The sequence below is a fragment of the Poecile atricapillus genome, chromosome 4 (assembly GCF_030490865.1).
Source record: "Poecile atricapillus isolate bPoeAtr1 chromosome 4, bPoeAtr1.hap1, whole genome shotgun sequence".
Taxonomy (NCBI): Eukaryota; Metazoa; Chordata; class Aves; order Passeriformes; family Paridae; genus Poecile; species Poecile atricapillus.
Window position 1 is genome coordinate 4,252,214 of NC_081252.1, and position 19,212 is coordinate 4,271,425.

Below are 19,212 nucleotides of genomic sequence, written 5' to 3' on the forward strand. Positions count from 1 at the left end.
CATCAAATTATAGCTTCAAGGGAATGACATTTTGTGTTTAATGAATTATTTCTGGTTTAGCCATGGCAAAACCGTGTGCATTAAATTAAATCTTGTGAATACAAGCTTCACTGCCTCCTATATTTAGGTGCATCTAGAGAACAAAGTGAAGATGCATCAGTGTGAAAACACACTAATGGAAAACCATAGAATTAGAATAATGGAATGGCAGAATGGTTAGGGTTGGAAGGAACCTTGAAGATCACTTGGTTCCAATGTCCCTGGTATGGCAGGGTCACTGTGTGTGTTCCATTCCTAGTCCCTGATGCTAATGGAGCATCACTGGCTTGGCAGGATAGAAAGGCAGAGGAAAACATGGAGCACACCTTCCCACACATGTTCCATACATTCACCCAGCACAGGGTGGGAGATGAAGTACACTCACTGGCTGTCTTTGGAAAAAAATAATTAAAAAAAAAAAAAAAAATTTAAAATTACGTTTTCTGAACTGCAAGAACACTGAAAGAAGTCTTGATTTATGCTGAGTTTTGTGGGGAGACTGACTGCAGTTAAAGCATCGCTGTAAAAGCCTAAGTTGCTGAGAGATTTCTTTAAAAAATGCTTTCATTTTTTAAAATGCAATGAAAATATTTTCAGTTTGGATCAGGGTACTGTAGACAGACCAAGTTTCCCTATGCCATCAGCAGCTGATAAGCCTCGAGCAGACGGCAGAGAGGAAATATTTTAATTCCATTCCTGCCTGGCCAGTGTTGCACCAGCACCAACTGTTTCAGACACTTCTGCAGAGCAGCAATATTTGCAAGTGTTTCTTCAGAAATGTGCAGCATTTAATTCCAAGTACGCAGGACTGTTTTGACACAATTTATCAACTGCTCCCAAACAGATCAGGCTTGGAGAACACTTGTTCCATTTGCTAAATTCAAAATTTCCCTTGTGCAAGCCAAGGGAATCAGGCTAGACAAGGGTGGGGGGTTTCTTTGTACACTTTTGCTGTGTTTTTTAAAGGCACCTACTCTGGCCACACACATTGGTTGCCACAAGACTGAATTCAAGTGAGGCAGCATATTTACTCTCCATAGAAGAATGGCTGAGCAACAGACCCTGCCCTCTCCAGTAATGCCAGTTTATAAAAAGAAACTGGCAATTTGTACACATATATCTGTATCTTTCATGTTTTACTCTGGCAAGGAATTATTTTTCCTCCCTTCTTCATCATAATCCGTGGCTTTCTGGCAAGAAAGAAACTCTTATGCACAAATAAGAGCACGCATGGCTTATTCCCAAAACCAAAAACCAATTCACTGATAACGAGTGACAATTCCATTTTGCTGGACATGATTCAAAAGCAAATAAAGGTCATAATTCTAATAAAATCTAATAAAACCAGTATTAACTATAGCAGAGGAAACACCTGGAGCGTGCCTAATTGGTCATCTCTAATCTTTAAAAGCTAATGAAGGCCCAGCAGTAATTTTGTAGGAAATGTCCTTGCTGTTAAACACCATATACCTACCCCAGAAGACCTGAAAGCTTCAAATGGTCCTTTAAGAAAATGTCTTTATGTGTCAACGTCCATTAAATCATGAAATTGGTCATTGCCCAGCAGAGAAGTAAGAATTTTAAAGAGCACAAATGTATTTTTGAATACTGGAGCTGTAGCTGCCTGTTAGTTTTCTGGCCCTGCACGTGATTTACCAGCACACTGATCTGCAATTTTTTGTGATGAAATATAACCCAGCAACTTGATCTTTTACAACTTGTGAAAGACAAATCCTTACTCACTGTCACAGGTCCACAAACAAGATTGAGATCAGGACAGCCTGGATTCCCAGCTTGTTCCAGCGTCGTCCTGTTGGCCTCAGCACAAACACCACAGCTACAGAGAAGGCTCTGTGTCTGCTCATTTGGGAAACTGCCTGCCTCATTTCTTCAGAGAAATACCCAAACAAATGAAGATGGAACAATCAGGCTATTCTTATCTTTATTTAATACCTGCAGGTGACATCCAGTGACAGTCCAGCAGAGCAGGATGCATGGCCAATGGCACGGGTCATTTGACACTGGAACGCTGAAACTCGAGATCATTATTTTGTTTGATGAACCGGTAACACAGAGAAGGGAGAGCAGAAACACCTCCAAATCAAAATAAACTCTAAACACATAAACACCCAAGACTCCAAAAGCCCAAGGCTGAAAAAAGACATCATGAAAAAAGACATTTTACTGTGAGGGTGGGCAGGCCCTGGCACAGGTTGCCCAGAGGAGCTGTGGCTGTCCCTGGATCCCTGGAAGTGTCCAAGACCAGGCTGGACAGGGCTTGGAGCAACCTGGGATAGTGGAAGGTGTCCCTGCCTGTGGCAGGGGTGGATCAAGATGAGCTTTAAGGTCCCTTTCAACTCAAACCATTTTATGACATGCCCATGTGATTTTTTTAAGTAACCCTGAAAAGTGATTTGGCAAATTCAGTTGTAAAATGAAAAATTTGGAATAAATATATTTAAGCTGCAGGCTTTTTCATTCTTACAGTACATCTGTGAGGAATTAGAAAAAGCGATTGGGTTAATTACATTTTGAGTGATTATTTTCATAGGGGTTATGAATATATGTTTAAGGTGAAATTTATACAGATTAAATTCCGCAACCTGTTCAGACTGTAAATTTGCACTGATCAAACTGCTGCACTGCCTGTTGGCGAGCTGAAATTCAAAAGGAAATTGAATTAGAGGAATAACTTGGACTGAACAGGAGGCAATTCACTTACAATAACCACAAAGCAATGCTTTTGGGGTGGAATAATCAACGACATTAAGTTTTGTGCAGGAAAGAAGATCTGGGGCTTGCTGGTGGCCCAGCCTGACGGTGAGTCAGCAATGACTCGGTGCTGTGGAAAAAAGCCGTGTCTTATCGGGACCTACACGAGGGGCTGGGAAAAACATGACATCCTGCCTTAAGTAAGGCAATAAACCACAGCTTTCCCAGGTCCGTTACAGGAAAAGAAAATGTATTTGCTTCGTATCCAAACCCTGAGCAAGGGGATGGAGCTCCAGTCTGGCTGTTATCCTATCATGGGATGGTTTGGCTTGAGCGCACCTCACCCTGCCCTGCACAGAACGTGGGAGTTCTCACAGGAACGAGCCCATAAGGATGATCAGCTTGGTTTAATTGGCAGATCACAGCTGAACTGGTAAAAATAGTACAAGATCTGTTGTTCTTGTGACATTTCCTATCCATCAGCAGTGGAAAAGCCTCAAACACTCTCTGATAAACAGACGCTTTGCCCAGATTTTCTGCTGAGGTAAATTCATGCCAGTAAAGGAGTTGATGTGCTGCCTTCCAATTACTCAACTGTGAAAATATTTTAGTAACTTTGGGATTGAGAACAAGACATCAAGGCAGGACTGGTCAAACTTTTACTGGAACATTGTGTCCTGTTCCGGATGACACTTTTCAATAAAAAACAGGCCCAGATATAAAAAGTCTAGAGGAGTACATTAAGAGCCATCAAAGGTATATAAACCAAGATCTGTGTGGAAAGATGGAAAGAACTGAATTTACTTAGACTGGGGAAGGAAAGAGCAGAGATGTGATAATAGACTCAGATAACAGACAGATTTATCACCTTTTGAAGCAAAGTAAGTTCTTCACCTGAAAATTGCCAAGAGACCAGAGGCTTAAACCACAGGAGGAAAGATGGAAGTGAGACAGTTTAAATGTTATATAACCCAAATTATAGCTAAGACTGCCTGAGGAAAGTATGGAAATCTCTCTGTTGAAAGTTTTTAGGAACAAGTTATTCCCACATTTTTAAATAGTATTTTTTAATGATTTCCTAAAGAAGTACAGACATGGTAACTTATTAGGATTTCTTAAAACTTTGTTTTCTTGAATTTCTTGTGGATGCAAAGCAACGAATGCCAGTTTGTTCCCTCCCTTCTGACCTGTCCAGCAGCTCAGGAGCCATAAAGGGAACCATCCAGAGAGCACCATCCAGCGAGTCCAGCTGGGATTCCCTCTGAAACAGCCCCCAGGGAAAAGAAGTGGATCCACAGAGCTCAGCTGAGAAACACCAGCTCTCCAGGAGATTTGTACCCAAAGCACAGAGTTCCTCCCGCAGGAGCTGGGAGCAGCCGGGCCACCACCGAGCCAAGGTCGCTGTGGGCGGACAAGGAACATCTGCTTCCCTGGAAACACCTTGTTCTCAGAGCAGCCTGCAAACCCCAGAGCAACACATTTCCCTGCACTGCTAAGGCAGGCTGGCAGCAGCAGAGAACTCAATTCCAGGGTTTGGAGGAAATCAGGGAAGCGTGGTTGGGTTTGAACACAGAAGGGTGAACTTAAAAGGTGAATAAAATTGCCAATATATCATATCACATCACTTCTCATATCATGGCATATCTAATTAGAAATCCCTGAATTCCTTCCAAGTGCCTTAGGTTTGTTTTCTTTTCCAAACACTCCTGGGAGTAGCACAACCTTCTCCTAAAGGCTCCTTCTCCTCCCTAATAGTATCACCTTTTCTCTTCCGGTTTGGTTTTAAAATACAATGCTGATGGAAAGCTACGTGGTACAAAATCAAACATTTACTAGAGAATCTCCCCTGACATGAGGCTTTTTAACTGCTTCAACATAATTTCAGAGCTGTGCAAGAAGTATTACCTTTCATAGCCCTTGAAGTGTATTTACAACTGTGATCAGCTGTAATTAATACAGCTTTAAAATACTGATAAGGAAAGCATAAATGTTATTTCTTTATCCATACAAAGTTTTTCGCATGCCAGTAACTGATTAACAGGAAGCTAAATTTTGATTGTATCTGAAAGACACATCAATCTGCTCTTCAGAAAAAAAAACAGCTGAAGAAGCAGAGAACTAAAGGACAGGGTGAGACAACTCATTCCTGTGGAGAAGACTTGGTTTGAAAAAGGTTTGGCTCTTCCTCTGCTTGGTGCTGGAGACAGGATAATGGTGAAAATGAAGAGAATGGATTGAAATCTGGCAGCCAAACTGACTGGCCTTGGAAGCAGAGAGAAGACTCCAAAAGGACATCCTGGTGGGCTGGTATCCAGGATAGCCTGGAAGTGGTTTGGGAGGCTGCAAATGTTTAAAACTAATTCTGGAATGACCTGAAAGGCTTGAGTGTTTTCTGGGGATAGTGTGAAAAAGGTCAGGGAGGCATCCTGAAGGACAGGAGGGGAGGGTTGCACAGAGCACCACTATTACTACAGCTAGAATAATTTCCTGTGGTTTTCCCCTAGAAGGATGGGAGGTTGCAGAAGGAACTGGCAACTGGGTCAAGTTAATAATCTCATTTTCTAAAACACACACCTCCATTACCAGAGAAACACAAACCAGGCAACAGCTTTCTCCAGGCTAACTGGGGAGGAAAGGGGGTGCTCACCACTCTCCCCTTGGGTGATGGGCACCCTCACCACACAGGAAAGGTTTCCAAACACACGAACCTCGGTGAACGATCACAAGGGCAAGAAGTAAAATCTTGGTTGTCTGACTCTCTGCTTCAGTTGTTCCTCCTGCTTCTGACCTCAAACACATTTATTATCCAAATCAATAATTTATTAAGGAGCAGAAATGTCCCCCAAGTACCCCAAAACCCAACTAGGCAATGAAACAATTTAATACAGAAATGCTCCACTCTGGTTTGGTTTTTTTTTAAGATATCGCAGGCTACATCTTGTTTATAAAGAAAAGCAAAGCAGAGTATCCCACAAATCTCATTTTGCATTACCATGACTCACCATGGTTAATGGTAACAAAATAAATGTTTTTGTTCCCAAAGTGAGCAGGTCTGACTCAGACACATGGAAGATGCACGTTGAACAGTAAGAATCATCTCCATGTTTCAGTTTTTCAGATTCAAAAGCACTTCAAGGATTTGCCAGGAAAAGCTACATCTATATATATTTATAAAAAAATCTCATTAAATCAGTTTACTGGTAGGGACAAGGCACTGTAGGAGGTAACAGCTGAAATTCAGGCTACTAAACCCCAGTGCATTTCCAGGTCACATTTGGTAGGAAACATGGAAGCAGAAGCTGGTAAGAATGGAGAGGGCCATAAACCAAGCAGCAAATACTTCATTTTTTGCCTAGAGTACCTCTACTGGGGGAGGAACAACACAGAAGTAAGTTGTTCCTTCCTCCCCTCCACCAAGAATTTATTATGACAAGTCAGACCATAAAATAATTCAAGAATTAAGAATTAAACAGACTGCAAATCAGAATTAATGTGGAATGATGGTAATCCAGTATGTACAACAGTAAAAAAAATCTGCTCTTAAGAAAAATCAGCAAACAGACTGAAATAGCTTTCTCTGAAGGCTTTTGAAAACAGGACCATGGAACAATTAAGGAAGGAGCTGCCATTATGCTGTGGTCATTAACAAAGTCCCTAATTACATCAGTCAGCCCTTTTACAGAAAAAAAATAAATAAATTAAATATTAAAAAGTCCACAAAACAGTTTTCTTTACTAAAATTGACAACATGGTAAAGTTAGGGAACTCCCTAACAGTCAAGATTCCAATTTCTTGAATACTTGGCAATATTTTTTTTTTTATTTCCAGGAGGAAACAAACAATAAAGAAGAGTTTATAAAAAGTCACTGTGTCCCTGCTGTGTGATGTAAGCTGGCAGGAGACCTAATTCAGCAACCTCCAGAGGTCCCCTCAAACCCAGTTTTCTACAACTTTATCAGCTCTGATCCATCACAACTAAAACTGAGTATACAAAATGAGATGGTAAATATTGCTTTGACAAGGTTTATTATATTCAGAGAGGTACAATTTTGAGGCAACAGTGGGTCTATTAGAGTATATTAAGTCTAAAGATACTACACTGCTTCCCCCTATCCTGAGATTAATTTTCTCCTCTCCCTTCAGCTCCCCATTTTACTCAAATTATAGTGTTTCTTCAAATTTGTAATTTTCTGCCTCTTCAAAACAGAAAGGAACTCATTTCTCATGAGAGCTTATTATCACAGAGATCGCCTCTAAAGCAGTACCTTGGTCCCCACTTGTGTTCTATAAATGCTAAGAAAAATTACATAATGTTATCTCATAATGGGAGAAAATTCGCTTTCTGGGAAGGAATGCTTTAAAATGCATAAATGGAGATAAAAGTAGACTGAATCAGAGAATGGACACAAGAGATTTGGCTAGAAAACAGCTAATATTCTGATATATGAGGATGCACTGGAATTAAAATGTACTCCAAAAAGCTGAATTAATATTTCAATTGAAAAAAGAAGAAAAAAAAAAAGTGAAATTAAAAGCCAAAGTAATTTTGTTTGAATCCTGCATTTACCATCAGAGCTCCAGTGAGACATGACAGTGAGAAAGCTGCCATGGCATAAACATCCTCATTAACCACGTGGTTAAGTCTAAGGTAAAAAAAGGAATAGGTTTGGTTTCTGCATGGGAATTTTCTGCCCCAAGGTTGAAAACAAAGGCTCTGGGGCCACAACATACTTACGATATTAATAATGTCTACTTCAATGCTTATTATCTAATATCTGCAGAGATGCATTTGAGAAGATAATTTTGTGTTTGAAGCAGATTAAAATGTACTTAATTATCCCAGATTTGTTTTCCAACTCCAGCAACATCCTGTCCCTCCAACCTCGAGCTTGATAATACATTGATAACAGGCTGAATTAATAAGCAGGTGATAGCTGACACCGCTAATTAACGTGTTACAACTGCAGTTGAACCAGAATGATGAAACATATTTAACTGCTTTCTTACTACAAACCAGCACGTACAATAAAGTTCTCAGTTTAAAATTCTGCAGTTTCATCACAGACCACAGAGCTATTTTAGTCAAACCTCAATGCTTAAAACACCTTTTGTATTAATCCCTTACATTTGTTACCTGTTAGGGTTGTCTTGAGTTTTTTCTGAACTCTTGCTCTTGCATTCCAGCCTCCCAATTTACACGTACAGAGAGAAGCTGGGGTCAGCAGCCTGGTCTGCTGGCTTTTAAGTGAGGAAACTAATAAATTGGGTGGCTTTGATAAAACACTTACTGATACAGAGAAAGCTAACACATCCTACACAAGATGGCTCACACAGGCACAATCTTCTTTGCCTTGTGCTATTTATATTAATTGAAAACCGGCTGGTGAAATTACCTCCTTCATTCTGGAACAGAAATTCTAGAATGAAGCAAACTCAAAATCTGACTGTGAATCATACAAAGGCAAGCAAAAGATACGGGGGGGAATTGGAAATCTCAAAGGTTGACTTAAAACCCAAAGTGCAATAAAAATTTCAAACCCTGAACTAAGATACACGCAGTTATGAAGACAAAGCCGCGGGTGTGGTATCAGCACCCACACAAGTGTCACAGAAACAGAAAGAATGTGGACTGATTTTTCCCTTTTCCTGACCTTCAGCTCACTCATCTGGAAAATTTTTCCATGAAATGTAAAGTGTTTTAATGAAAATATGATTTTAATTTGTCCCATTTAATTTGGTCTAAATCCTTGGACAGGAAAGCAGACCCCATCTTTGCATTTCCGGTTTTATTTTCAGACACCCATCTCAGGTTCCCATCTTGATTCTTAAAGGGTCTCATGAAGGAAGAGTAACAGTGAAAAGGGAGAACTGAACAGGAGTCCACTGTCACCACTCATTCAACCTCTTGGCACAGGCAGCACAGTGTGCCATCAATTACAAAGCATGTATCAGGAACAATGCTAAGAGAGCTAAATTCCTTAATTATCTTAAGCTTAACTCTTCCGTGGAATATAATTTCTCTTTTGCACTTGAAACACCCAGCAAAACCAAACCACAGTATAAAAGCCTGTAACAAACTCACTGGGGTACTGATAATTTACAATCACAGATTTTCTAAATTTATTTCCAACTCTATTTCTTTAGCTTACTGTATAAATTGGTATAAATTGGAAAATGAAAAACAAAAATCAATTTCCAGTATATGGTTATAGATGTCAGGCAATGCTGTTTGTTCCATGCAACAGGTTATCAAAGAATATTCTTAGAGGCTCTCAGAAAGTGATGCAAGAAAAAGTTAGCGCAACCTGTCCTACACTTCGCTACTTCCTGCGTGTGCTGCTTTCTATCTTGATTGTCTGCATGCAGTTTCCTTTCCAGCCCTGTTCTCCACATGCTCCTTTGTGCAGTCAATTAATAATTATAGTGATATGGACAGATCTCCTGTAGCTTAATACCCCATGACTGCTCAGTACCTGGATCTAATTTTCTGTAGAACAGAGGAGGGCAAACAGAGGCAGAAGAAAATAAAGAAAAAGAAGTCCTTGCATTTAATTATTTACTTGTTCTCTGTGTGTGCTTCATATATATGTATGTATGGACAATGTCATCCTAAGTGAAAAACATAAGAACATGGAAAAAGATACCTCAACATCTTTGGCAGCCGTCCCACAAACGGTCCTGAAAGAAGTCAGCAGAAATAAACAATGACATACTCCAAGAGTTATGAGGCCTAGGGGGAAAAAATCCTGAAAATTTCCAGAGAAAATGAGGATGCAGAATACAGGAATTTCCAGGAGGAAACTGAAATTAAACTTTCACACGGTACTTTCTCTCACAGTGAACGCTGAAATAGTTTCTGGCATTTAGAAGTGTTTTATTCACACCACCCCTCAGAAAACCTTCTGTATTAATCTGTAATTCTAATGAGGCACAGATGAATCTGAGCTGGAAGAGCCATCCAGTTCAACCCTTTCCCCCAAGACAGACTCAGCTACATTATGTCATTCCTGACATATCGTTCTTAATGACTGCTGGTGGAGAAACCCCTCAATTTCTGAAAGCCAGCTATTCCAGTGTTTCACAATCTTTACACTCACAGGTTCTCCCTCTGGTCTGACCTGGAGTTTTCCCTGCTCCAGAAAGCTCCTCATTTCTTGTGTCACCCATCATGACACTGAACACACACAATCTTAAAATACTGGAGACCTACCACGTCCCTTCCCATTTTTCTCTTCTTTAGGACAAACAACTTTGTTTCTTCTGACCCTTCCCCCCGAGGTATCTCTCTGAGATATCGGATCACCCTCCTCTGGACACCCTCCAATGATACACACGCTGCTCTTGGAGAATGATGCCCAAGTTTGGGCAAAAGTTCTCCAGCTGTGGAGAAGAAGGGCTCTTCACAGATCTGCCAGGCCTCACATTCTCACAAACTCATGTGATGTTCACCTTTTTTGTAACATATTGCTGACCTCATACACAGTGCATGATGCACTGCAATTCCAGCTACTTTTCTAAAGGAACACTGTCTAAGGAGTTGACCACTACCCTCAGCCTGTTAAATTCCTTCCTGCTTCAGGAATTCAGCAGAGTATCTTCTATTTATCACTGCTGGCTTTAATTCTGCTTTTTTTCAGATTATGTCTCTCATTTGTCAAGATGTTTTTCAGTATCACTACAGTCCCTTAATGCTGGAAGGCCCTCCTATCTTACCGGCACATTTAATCAGAAGATTTTATTTCATCATCTCAGTTCTTAATGGAAACACTGCTCAGAATTAAACTCGGGACTGCTGGCTGCCAAGTCCCTTTACTCCAGAGCAGATAAAGTATCAGGTCACCTCTTGGTATTTAAGGCTGATATTGTGCAGCCCTCATGTTTTGTTAACTACAGAACAGGGAATATATCTAATGGAGTGTTAGATATGCTTCCCAGTATCCCGTCAAGGCTCCAAGACCCTTTGCTGCAGCTCAGAGCACAGCAGGTAACTTCCCAGTCACGCACCACTGTACTGGCTCCTTCCCAGAGCAATGTGCTGCTGGAACTGCAGGCTGGCCCAGGATGCAACCTGCATTTGTTCTCCAACAAGGAGGCAGGGAAAGAGGAGGCTTACCAAGAACTTGCACCCTCAGAGTAAAGTACTTCTGTTTGCCTGAAGTCAGCTACACTGCCTTCAACTCAAAGTACTTAGCCCACTCCTGTTTGCCAAAATAAATCTTAGTTTGCTCCAACATTGTCATTTTTAATGCTGAACTAGGTAACACTACATAGGGATGCCTAGAGCCATATGCCTAGCACATATAGCTATATATACATATGTTTATAAATGTGTGATGTTTCTGAATTAGGTAAGAGATATAATTACTTGTATTACAATAAGATTCAGATTATGCTTACTGATTATGCAATCTATTTCTGTCTGCTTTGGATGAGCAAATTCTCAATAGTCCATTTTATCCCAGGGGAAAAAAGGGATTTATTTCCCCAGACTTGCACCATTTCCCAACATCTTCCATCTCTGCATTCCATCCACAGCACAAAGCTCATTCCTGGGATTAGTGCAGGGCTTCCATGACTCACAAAAGGAGTTCAGATTCCCACTGATCTGTAACCCCAGCTGTGCATCAGATTCTACAAAGAGAGATCCCTACTCCCAAAATGATGATGAGCCTTCCTGTGGCCCAGATGGATTCCAGTGCACATCACAGTCCCCAGGCTACAAGTCTGATGGTCAGCAGAAATCCAGGAGGCTAGAGGAGGAAGAAGGTATCTAAATAATGTCAAAAGCATTTACAGCCTATTACGTCTAGATTCCTTCTTATCAGTCAGTATTAACTGTCAGGTTCCTTTGATAAATGGATCATTTCTCCAGCAAATACCACTACATTGCAGAAGGCCTGCTAGGCAGAACTGGGGCAGCTACCCCAGCACATGCTCATCTAAGCTTAGGGGCTTTCAGCCAGGTATCCCGTTCTGCTCAAATTATTTAGCTTTTGAGGCACACCTGTTACTTCAAAGAAGAAAACAACCACAAAAAAAATACTGTATCACACAAAACAATTAATCTGGAGACAATTTATATCACTCACACCCAAGCCCAAGGACGACCAAAGGTTTAGTCCAGCTGCAGGACATGGGAGAGGTGGGGCAGTGTCCCAGAGCTGCCCAAGGCAGAGCTCACCCTGTCACCCAGGTCCCTGCTGCCATCCCAGCTCTGCAGCTGCTTCTCAGAGCTGCTCCCTCACCTCCCTGCACAGCCCCAGCACATCACACTGGCCCTCGACCCACTGGCTCACGCCTTTCTTCTCCGTTCCTGAGGCTCAGCTCAGCTGCAACCTCCCCGCCCCCTACCCAAAAATAAAGCCCAAAATAAAAAGCTGTGGAAGCCAGCTCTGTTAGGGGCCTAAAAGCAATGGTTTTGGATGGAGTGAATGGGGAAAGTGACAATACCGTGGGAAAGCGAGGAGTGAAAGCAGCTAGAGGCTCACACACAGGGTGTGAGAAAGCAGGCAGGGACTCCGAAGTGGTCAGGATGACAAACTCACCGGCTGCCACACTGTGGTACAGCACAGGGGGGAAAACTAATTCTGCATCTTCCTTCTAACATGTCAGGACAGCCACCAAGAGAAGGGTCTCTCTGCTAACACAGGCCATGGAGGGGCTGCCTGGAGACCTGTGAAGAATAAAGTCTTCTCTGAAATTTAATTTCCACTTGGCAGCCTGAGTCAGTGCTCCCTCATGACTCTGATTTACACAAGTCCCTCTGGATTTGACTGATCCAACAGGTAACATTTGGAACATGTTCTAGTTCAAGGTGTCCATGGGGGCAGGACTAGGTTGCCCTTTAAAGGTCCCTTTCAACCTGAACTTTTCTTTGGTACCGTGTTAAGCACTGGATGTGCATTGGGAGGCATGGAGCATCCAGGTGATCCTTCAGAAGATGAGCAGGTCTTTAGCCTGGAGCTAACAAGTTTAAGAACTTGAGAAATAACAGCACTTATCCTGGATTAGAAGTGTCCAAATCCTGGCATTTTTATTAAGACGCCTCTTCTAAGAAGGCATTAAAAGCAGTCATCACTCACCTTCAGCAAGAATGGAAACAGTGTTCTCTGAACCTGCCTTGTGAGACTGTACCCAGCCTATAAACCCCTCACCAATCCCTCCCTGATTTCTCACTCATGAGAAACAGTTCTCTCTCTACAGCTCCTTTTTCCCTAATGTAGAACAACATTTAAAAAAAAAAATGTTCTAAGGGCTTTAGACCAGGAGACAAAGAAAATAAAGGCAAAGTATAAGCAAATTTCTTTTTTCCTATAAAAGTTTCCAAAACCAAAGCAGGAAGATTAGCAGAACCATTTCCGCCTGGCAAGCCGATGAGAAGAGCAGGGTTCCTCTGAACATGTCTACCTTTTACTGTATTTAAAGAAGGATCAGAATAGTTCAACTGAGTTAAAATTATTCTTAACTTGTATGTTTTTCATGTTTAGACAATCTCTGCAGCCTCCAAGAGCCAGAGCAGCACCCTGGTTCCACTGGAACCCGGTCATCCCATTCCTGCAGCTGCTGCATGAGTCATTCCTGTGCAGCATGACATTCCCTTTGTAAAGCGCTGCTTCCCAAACCATCATCCTCAGAAAACTGGCTGGCTACGTGCTGCTGGCGGAGCTCCTGGCCTCCAACTGCTGCGTGCCTTTAAAGACAACCAAGATGCACTCAACGCTATCCTGGCACACATTTCCCTTGAAAGCTGCTGCTTTAGTTGCCGCAGGGCAACTCTGTTCTTGTCAATGAGTGAGGAGGTGTCTCGAAATATCTTCTGAGACAGAGTCTGCACAAAGGAGTAAAAATTAAACCAAAACAAAAAACTGTGTGGAATTCCTGCTCTAGATAATGTGTCGGCTCTCAATGAAAACCTGGGAAATAGACCGAGACTGGGAATTAACTCCAGCTCTAGCATATGGAGATGCAAGACACCAGGCCAGTTGCTAGTTTTATTTAACATGTGTTTCTTTTACCAGCAGTATTAACATGGCCTTGTTCCTGTTTATACTTCGGGAAAGGAGAAAATAAACTTTTTTCCCCTCATTTTGTTTTGCTCTTTTAAGAGTTCCCTGTTCCTGTCAAAGGGAGTTAAGCTAAACAGAAACAAGGCAGTTTTGTTCCAGTGAATGTGTCCACACTTGGAGCTATTTGGAAATTGTTCCTACAGTTCAAATGCATAAACTCTCCCCCTTAATCCTCATTAACCTTCTGATGTAAAAAGACCCTGAGGTTGGGTAATTATTTTGTTAACAGACCACAGACTAACACAACTTTAAGTCAAAGCACATGGCATCCACCCAGGGCTTTCACCACTTAGGTGAGGCACCTATTTTAGTGGCTTAGGAGTAAAGTTTGTAATTGTCTGCAAAGGGACAAGAGCCGTGCCACAGCTATGAGGGTGCTGAGAGAGCCTGAATTCCCTGTGCCCATCCACACGTGACACACTGGGAAAGCACCTCATAAATTCAGGATAGAACCTGAAGAGAGAACTTGGAGAGAACTCACATCAAGACAATGTCAGTGAGAGCTGTGACCCAACTGCAGTGAACATCGATGAGAAAATGTAAGGCTGGCATTTCCCTGAGACGACTCCTGCTCTGAGTCCCTTGGAAATCACGGAGCAAAGCGGAGCTGCTCCCCAGCAATGGCAACGTTACTTTGACAAACAGCACGTCTGCTAGCGACGCTGTAAGCACCATGTGCTCCAGCACTCCGTGGGGCAGCTCGCAGTGCTGAACCCTCCTGCCTTGCTGGGTGACAGCTTTATTTCGCTACTTCAAACCTATCACAAGTCTGCTCCATTCAAGGGTTTCAAGGGAACCATAGAGGCATCTTCAGCCCGCAGCATAACCCAGACATGAACCCGCCGGGTTCACCCGTGCTCCTTCCAACAGGGACAGCGTTTAGGCTGGAGAGGTGAACGATGAAGTAGCAGCAAACTTACTTTCCAGTGATCAGCTGGCTTCTGGATGGTGTACACATGGGCTGGACGTAGTAGTTCTCCAGCTTGACCCCTTCGGCAGCCAGCTTGTCCAGCGTGGGCGTCCGGATCTCAGACCCGTGGTACCCCACGTCCCTGAACCCCTGATCGTCGGCCAGGATGAAGATGATGTGCGGCTGCGAGCTGGGGGAGCCGGCCGCGGGCTCCTCTCCCAGCAGGTTCCCCGGTGCCTCTCCGGCACCTCCTCGGCGGCTGCCCCAGGCCAGGTAGCCGCAGGTGAGGAGGCTGAGCAGGGACAGCCCGGCCAGCACCGCCGCCACCATCCTGCCCCGGCTGGGGCGGCGCGGCCAGCGGCGCCCACCGCGGGCCATCCACCGCGGCGGGAGGGCAGAAAAACAGTAACGAAAAGGAAATAAACCAACAAAAACCCAACAAAGCCAGGCGGCCTCGGGACGGGCAGCGCCCGTCAGGGCTCCCGCCGGGCGAGGAACATCGCAGTCATCCCAACTTCGGCAACTTCAGCCGCTGGAGCCGGTGCCGGTGCCGGAGCCGGGCGGGTGGGCAGGGCCCTGCCGGGGGTCACAGCACCCTCGGCCCGCCCCCGGCCCCGCGCCGGGGCGCCGCTGCCAGCCCGTCCCGGGGCCGCTGCCCATGGCGGGGCGAGCCGGGGCGCCCCGGGACGGGACGGGGCCGGGACGGGTCGGGACGTGCCGCCCCCCGCCCGCCCCCGCCGGCGCTGCCGGGCCGCGCCGCTCCCTCCCCGCTCCCTCCGCCCGCCCCTCGCCACCGCCCCCGGTGGCTCCCGGTGCTCGGACCCGCCGGAGGACAGGGGCACCCCGGGCCCGGCAGCGCTCGCAGCCCCGCTCCTCCCTGCCCGGCCCTTCCGCAACCCTTTTCTTCCCTTCCCTCTCCTCCCCTCTGCCCGCACCTCCTCTCCTCCCTCGCCCGCCCCCCGCATCCCAGAGGAGAACCCCCCATCCCGTTCGGCCGCCAGCCCCAGCCTTCCCTCCCCACAGAGAGGTGGTCTCACACTTCCCCCCCCGGTTCCGCCCCCTCGAAATATTGATTGTTTTAAGTGTTTCTGACTTGGCCACAAACATCTGGAAGGTATGAACGTACCGGATTTGTTTCCAGCCACAAAACAGCCCCAAATCCCAAACCCTCCAATTCTGGCGAGGCTGTGGCCAACGCCAGGAATGCGCCTTTGCAGAATACAATCATTTTGAAGAATTTGGGTTAAAGTACGAATGTGCTGCAGTTGCAAAACACAACTTCACCCCGTTCTAGAAGACACTGAGTCAAGCAGAAACTGGTATTATAAACACGATTAGGCTGAACTAAATCTGCAGGTCTGACCTGTCTAACGTGAGTCAGCACGAACAACTTTCAGTCAAACCAGGTTTTATAAAGCATTAACTCTTAAACAGGCACTTGGACTAAGCCCTCTAGTTCCTGCACCTCTGTGCTAAGCTCCAGCTGGTCCCTGCCCAGGGACTTTCTACATCCCACTGGGATCCTTCCCAGATTAAAAATAAAGTAGTGCTGTTTAGAGACACATTTAATTTGGGTCCAATCTAACTGATTCGGTTCACATCAGGTTGTACAGAAATGTCCCCACTCTAAAATTTCCATTGAAAAAGGCCTATTCAGAAATAACTAAGCATTGTGCTCAAGTTTGCAATGCGACAGCAGGAAAACATGGAAGTAAAAGTGGATTTAGGGATTTCAGCGTGCTACGTAAGGGCTTGTCCACACTGAAAAGTGATATAATAAAGTAACAACTGCACTGTAAAACCTGCAGAGTTTAATTTCTGAGGCAGAACATCTTCTGAAATCACAGCATGTTAACAGAGGCTCTTAAAAAAAAAGAAATTAAAAATCTTAAATTTAAGAAACGGTGACATTTTCATCTACTATCCCTGCCCATAGCAAGCGGGCTGGAAATAGAGGTTCCTTCCAACCCAAACCATTCTATCATTCCTTGAAGTTACATTCCCTTTAAAAGAATTTTCTATTTCAATTTCTACTCCTGCCTTTTCCCCACATTTACAAGACCAAAAGAATGTATGCAGGCACCGAAATCCAAAAAAGCTCAAGTGCAAATCATATTAGTGATGCCATTTTGCCTTGAACACAAACAAAATATGATCCCTTTTTAATATAAGCTGTAGTAGCACCATGGATCCAGGCAAACATCAGAGGATCATCATAAGTATCTGATCAAATACAAATTTTTTTTTTCTAGCAGTAAAGTAGGGAAAGAAATGTATTATTAAGAAGATTCCACAGAGAAGAGCTCTTAGAGGACAGGAGGAGATCAGAGCCTGTGACTTTGCAGTGCCCCGTTAACCATTCCAAACCCTGTTAGTCCCCACCCAGCTGCAAATGAAAATATCCGAGGGCAATCTCTGCCAGACATCTACAAACGTGACCTTCTCTCCTTATGGGCCTGACAAAGCTTCCCTTTTTTTTTTTTCCACTTTTGCAAAAACAAAAGTAGGCTTATGTCAGCAAAATACTCAGCTGACCTTCAAGCAGAGAGGCCTTAGAAGATAATGTGCTATTAATATTCTACTTAAGAAAATATTTCTAGATGCTCAGGAATTGTAGCCAAGGTTTATACAGCCCATTGAGGATGCTCAGTGAAAGGAACAGAAGAGTTGTGAAAGCTGGAGGAAGTATTTTTTTTCCCTGAGGGGAAAAAATCCCGAACATCCATAGGTATTTAAACTCGAGTGCAGTGAATAGCTGATTCAAATATACACTAGTTAAAACTGAATTTAGCACACCATTAGGAAGGGATATATTTTTAGTCCTTGCTATGCAGTCTGTGTGTGTATTGAGCCCATAAAATCCAAGGTGTGCAGAGGATGGCTGCAGTTGGAGGCTCATCTGCAGTTACCTGCAGCCCGGGTGGGGCTCGTAGAGGTGCCCTCAGCTGGTCATTTCAGGTCAGGCTGCCACGAACCTTGCTCCTCCCGAGCCAGACGTGTTTGACACACAAAGATATCCCAAAAAAACACGTGTTCTGTTTCCTTTCTCTGCCCTGACTGCTCCTTTGTGCCAGTTGCCTTGGAAAGGTGTCGGTCCTGTGGTGCAGGAGACTAGACAGAGATGGAACAAGCAAACCCTCATTCCTTGTGCTAGCACTCTTCCTGAGAGAGAGTTTCACTCCAAGTTACAGAGAAACAGGAATAATAATGCTAAGTGAGGTCTTGGGAAGACAGTTTATAGAAAAAAAACAGATTCAAGTGCTAAAGCTCCTATGGTAACATTTTAATTGCGTTCTAAACCCTTAGGTCAGTCTTGAAAAGGTAATTCTTCCTAGCTGGAGAAGGTAATTCTTCCTAGCTATAGACTACATGTTTCTCTTACCTGTGACTCACAGCTGTCAGTAACATGGAAGGATGCAATTTGGGATGTGCAATTCAGTGCCCTTCCTAATCATGCCTGAGGCCAGGAAACTTTCTGTGCCTGAAGAACAGCTTTGTGGACTGCTATTTTTAGCTGAATTGCTGCAACTAGAGGAAGAACGAAGCAGGCTTTGGCCTATACACAGAGTCAATATTCTACATATTTCCAAGAACAGTAACTGTGCATTTCCTTTCACCTCGGTTCATTTCTGCACGCCCCTGTCCTCAGTGTACCTTCCTCACAGGGGAAAGAAAAGGCAGGACATCCCTGCATTCTGCTTTCCAGGTGGATGCTGTGCTCTTGCCAGGCATTCATCACTGAAAACAGCAAACTACAACATGAATAGAAGTCTGGTGAGTCACGAGCTTTACATCATTGCCTTTGCCTCCTTTGGTGGACCCTGGTAATTAATTTACAGATGTGCTGCTTGGGAATGCTCAGATTCCACCCGTGGCTTATTCCCTGCTTTATGATGACATAAACAGAGCTTTGCTCTTAGCTTATTCTATATTTAACACAGACTTTCCTCAACTCCCTGCCGTATTTCATAGGCAAAGGTCCAGATTCTGATCTCAGCTGCCTGCACTGATGTAAATGTGCAGTCACTCAACTGATGCCAATAAAGTCACTCTGGAAATTTGGGATGTGACCTTAGATATCCCTCTCGTGTCAGTCCCTGTAATTACTGGAACAACACAACTTTGGAGCTGGTGGTGGCCTTCCTGGAGGGGTCTCCCATTTCCCAGTTACATAAGGCTGATGGTCCCAAGTGAAACAGAACCTCTTTATAAATAAGAACCTCTTTTAAATACAGTCTTTAATTCCTTGTAGTCCCATCAAATGTCTGCCTCTGGAAACGGGTGAGCTTCTGTAGGAAAAGGGGACATTTCAGTAGCAGATGCCAGGAGAAGCCACAGAATCACAGAATGGCTTGGTTTGAAAGGGACCTTAAAGACCATCCAGTTCCAGGCCCCTGCCACAGGCAGTGACACCTTCCACTGGACCAGGTCACTGACACAGGTCACAGTTCTCTGGCTGTCAGAGAGCAAGGGAGGGGTGTGGAC

General features: G+C 44.0%; 1 protein-coding gene across 2 annotated transcripts in view; it reads right to left on the minus strand.

Annotated features, from left to right (window-relative positions):
- Nucleotides 1–15,417, minus strand: part of ARSJ (arylsulfatase family member J) — a 34,250-nt gene extending 18,833 nt beyond the window's left edge. Inside the window, exons 1-2 of one of the 2 annotated variants that reach the window (XM_058838517.1) lie at nt 14,738–14,874; nt 12,297–12,424 (exon numbers count right to left, since the gene is read on the minus strand). In XM_058838517.1, the coding sequence (XP_058694500.1) occupies nt 12,297–12,358 (62 nt within the window). In that variant the 5' untranslated portion in view covers nt 12,359–12,424; nt 14,738–14,874. Of the gene's footprint in view, nt 1–12,296; nt 12,425–14,737 lie in introns of both variants that reach the window. The other variant, XM_058838516.1, reaches the window with a different exon arrangement.
- Between the last annotated feature and the right edge of the window lie 3,795 nt (nt 15,418–19,212).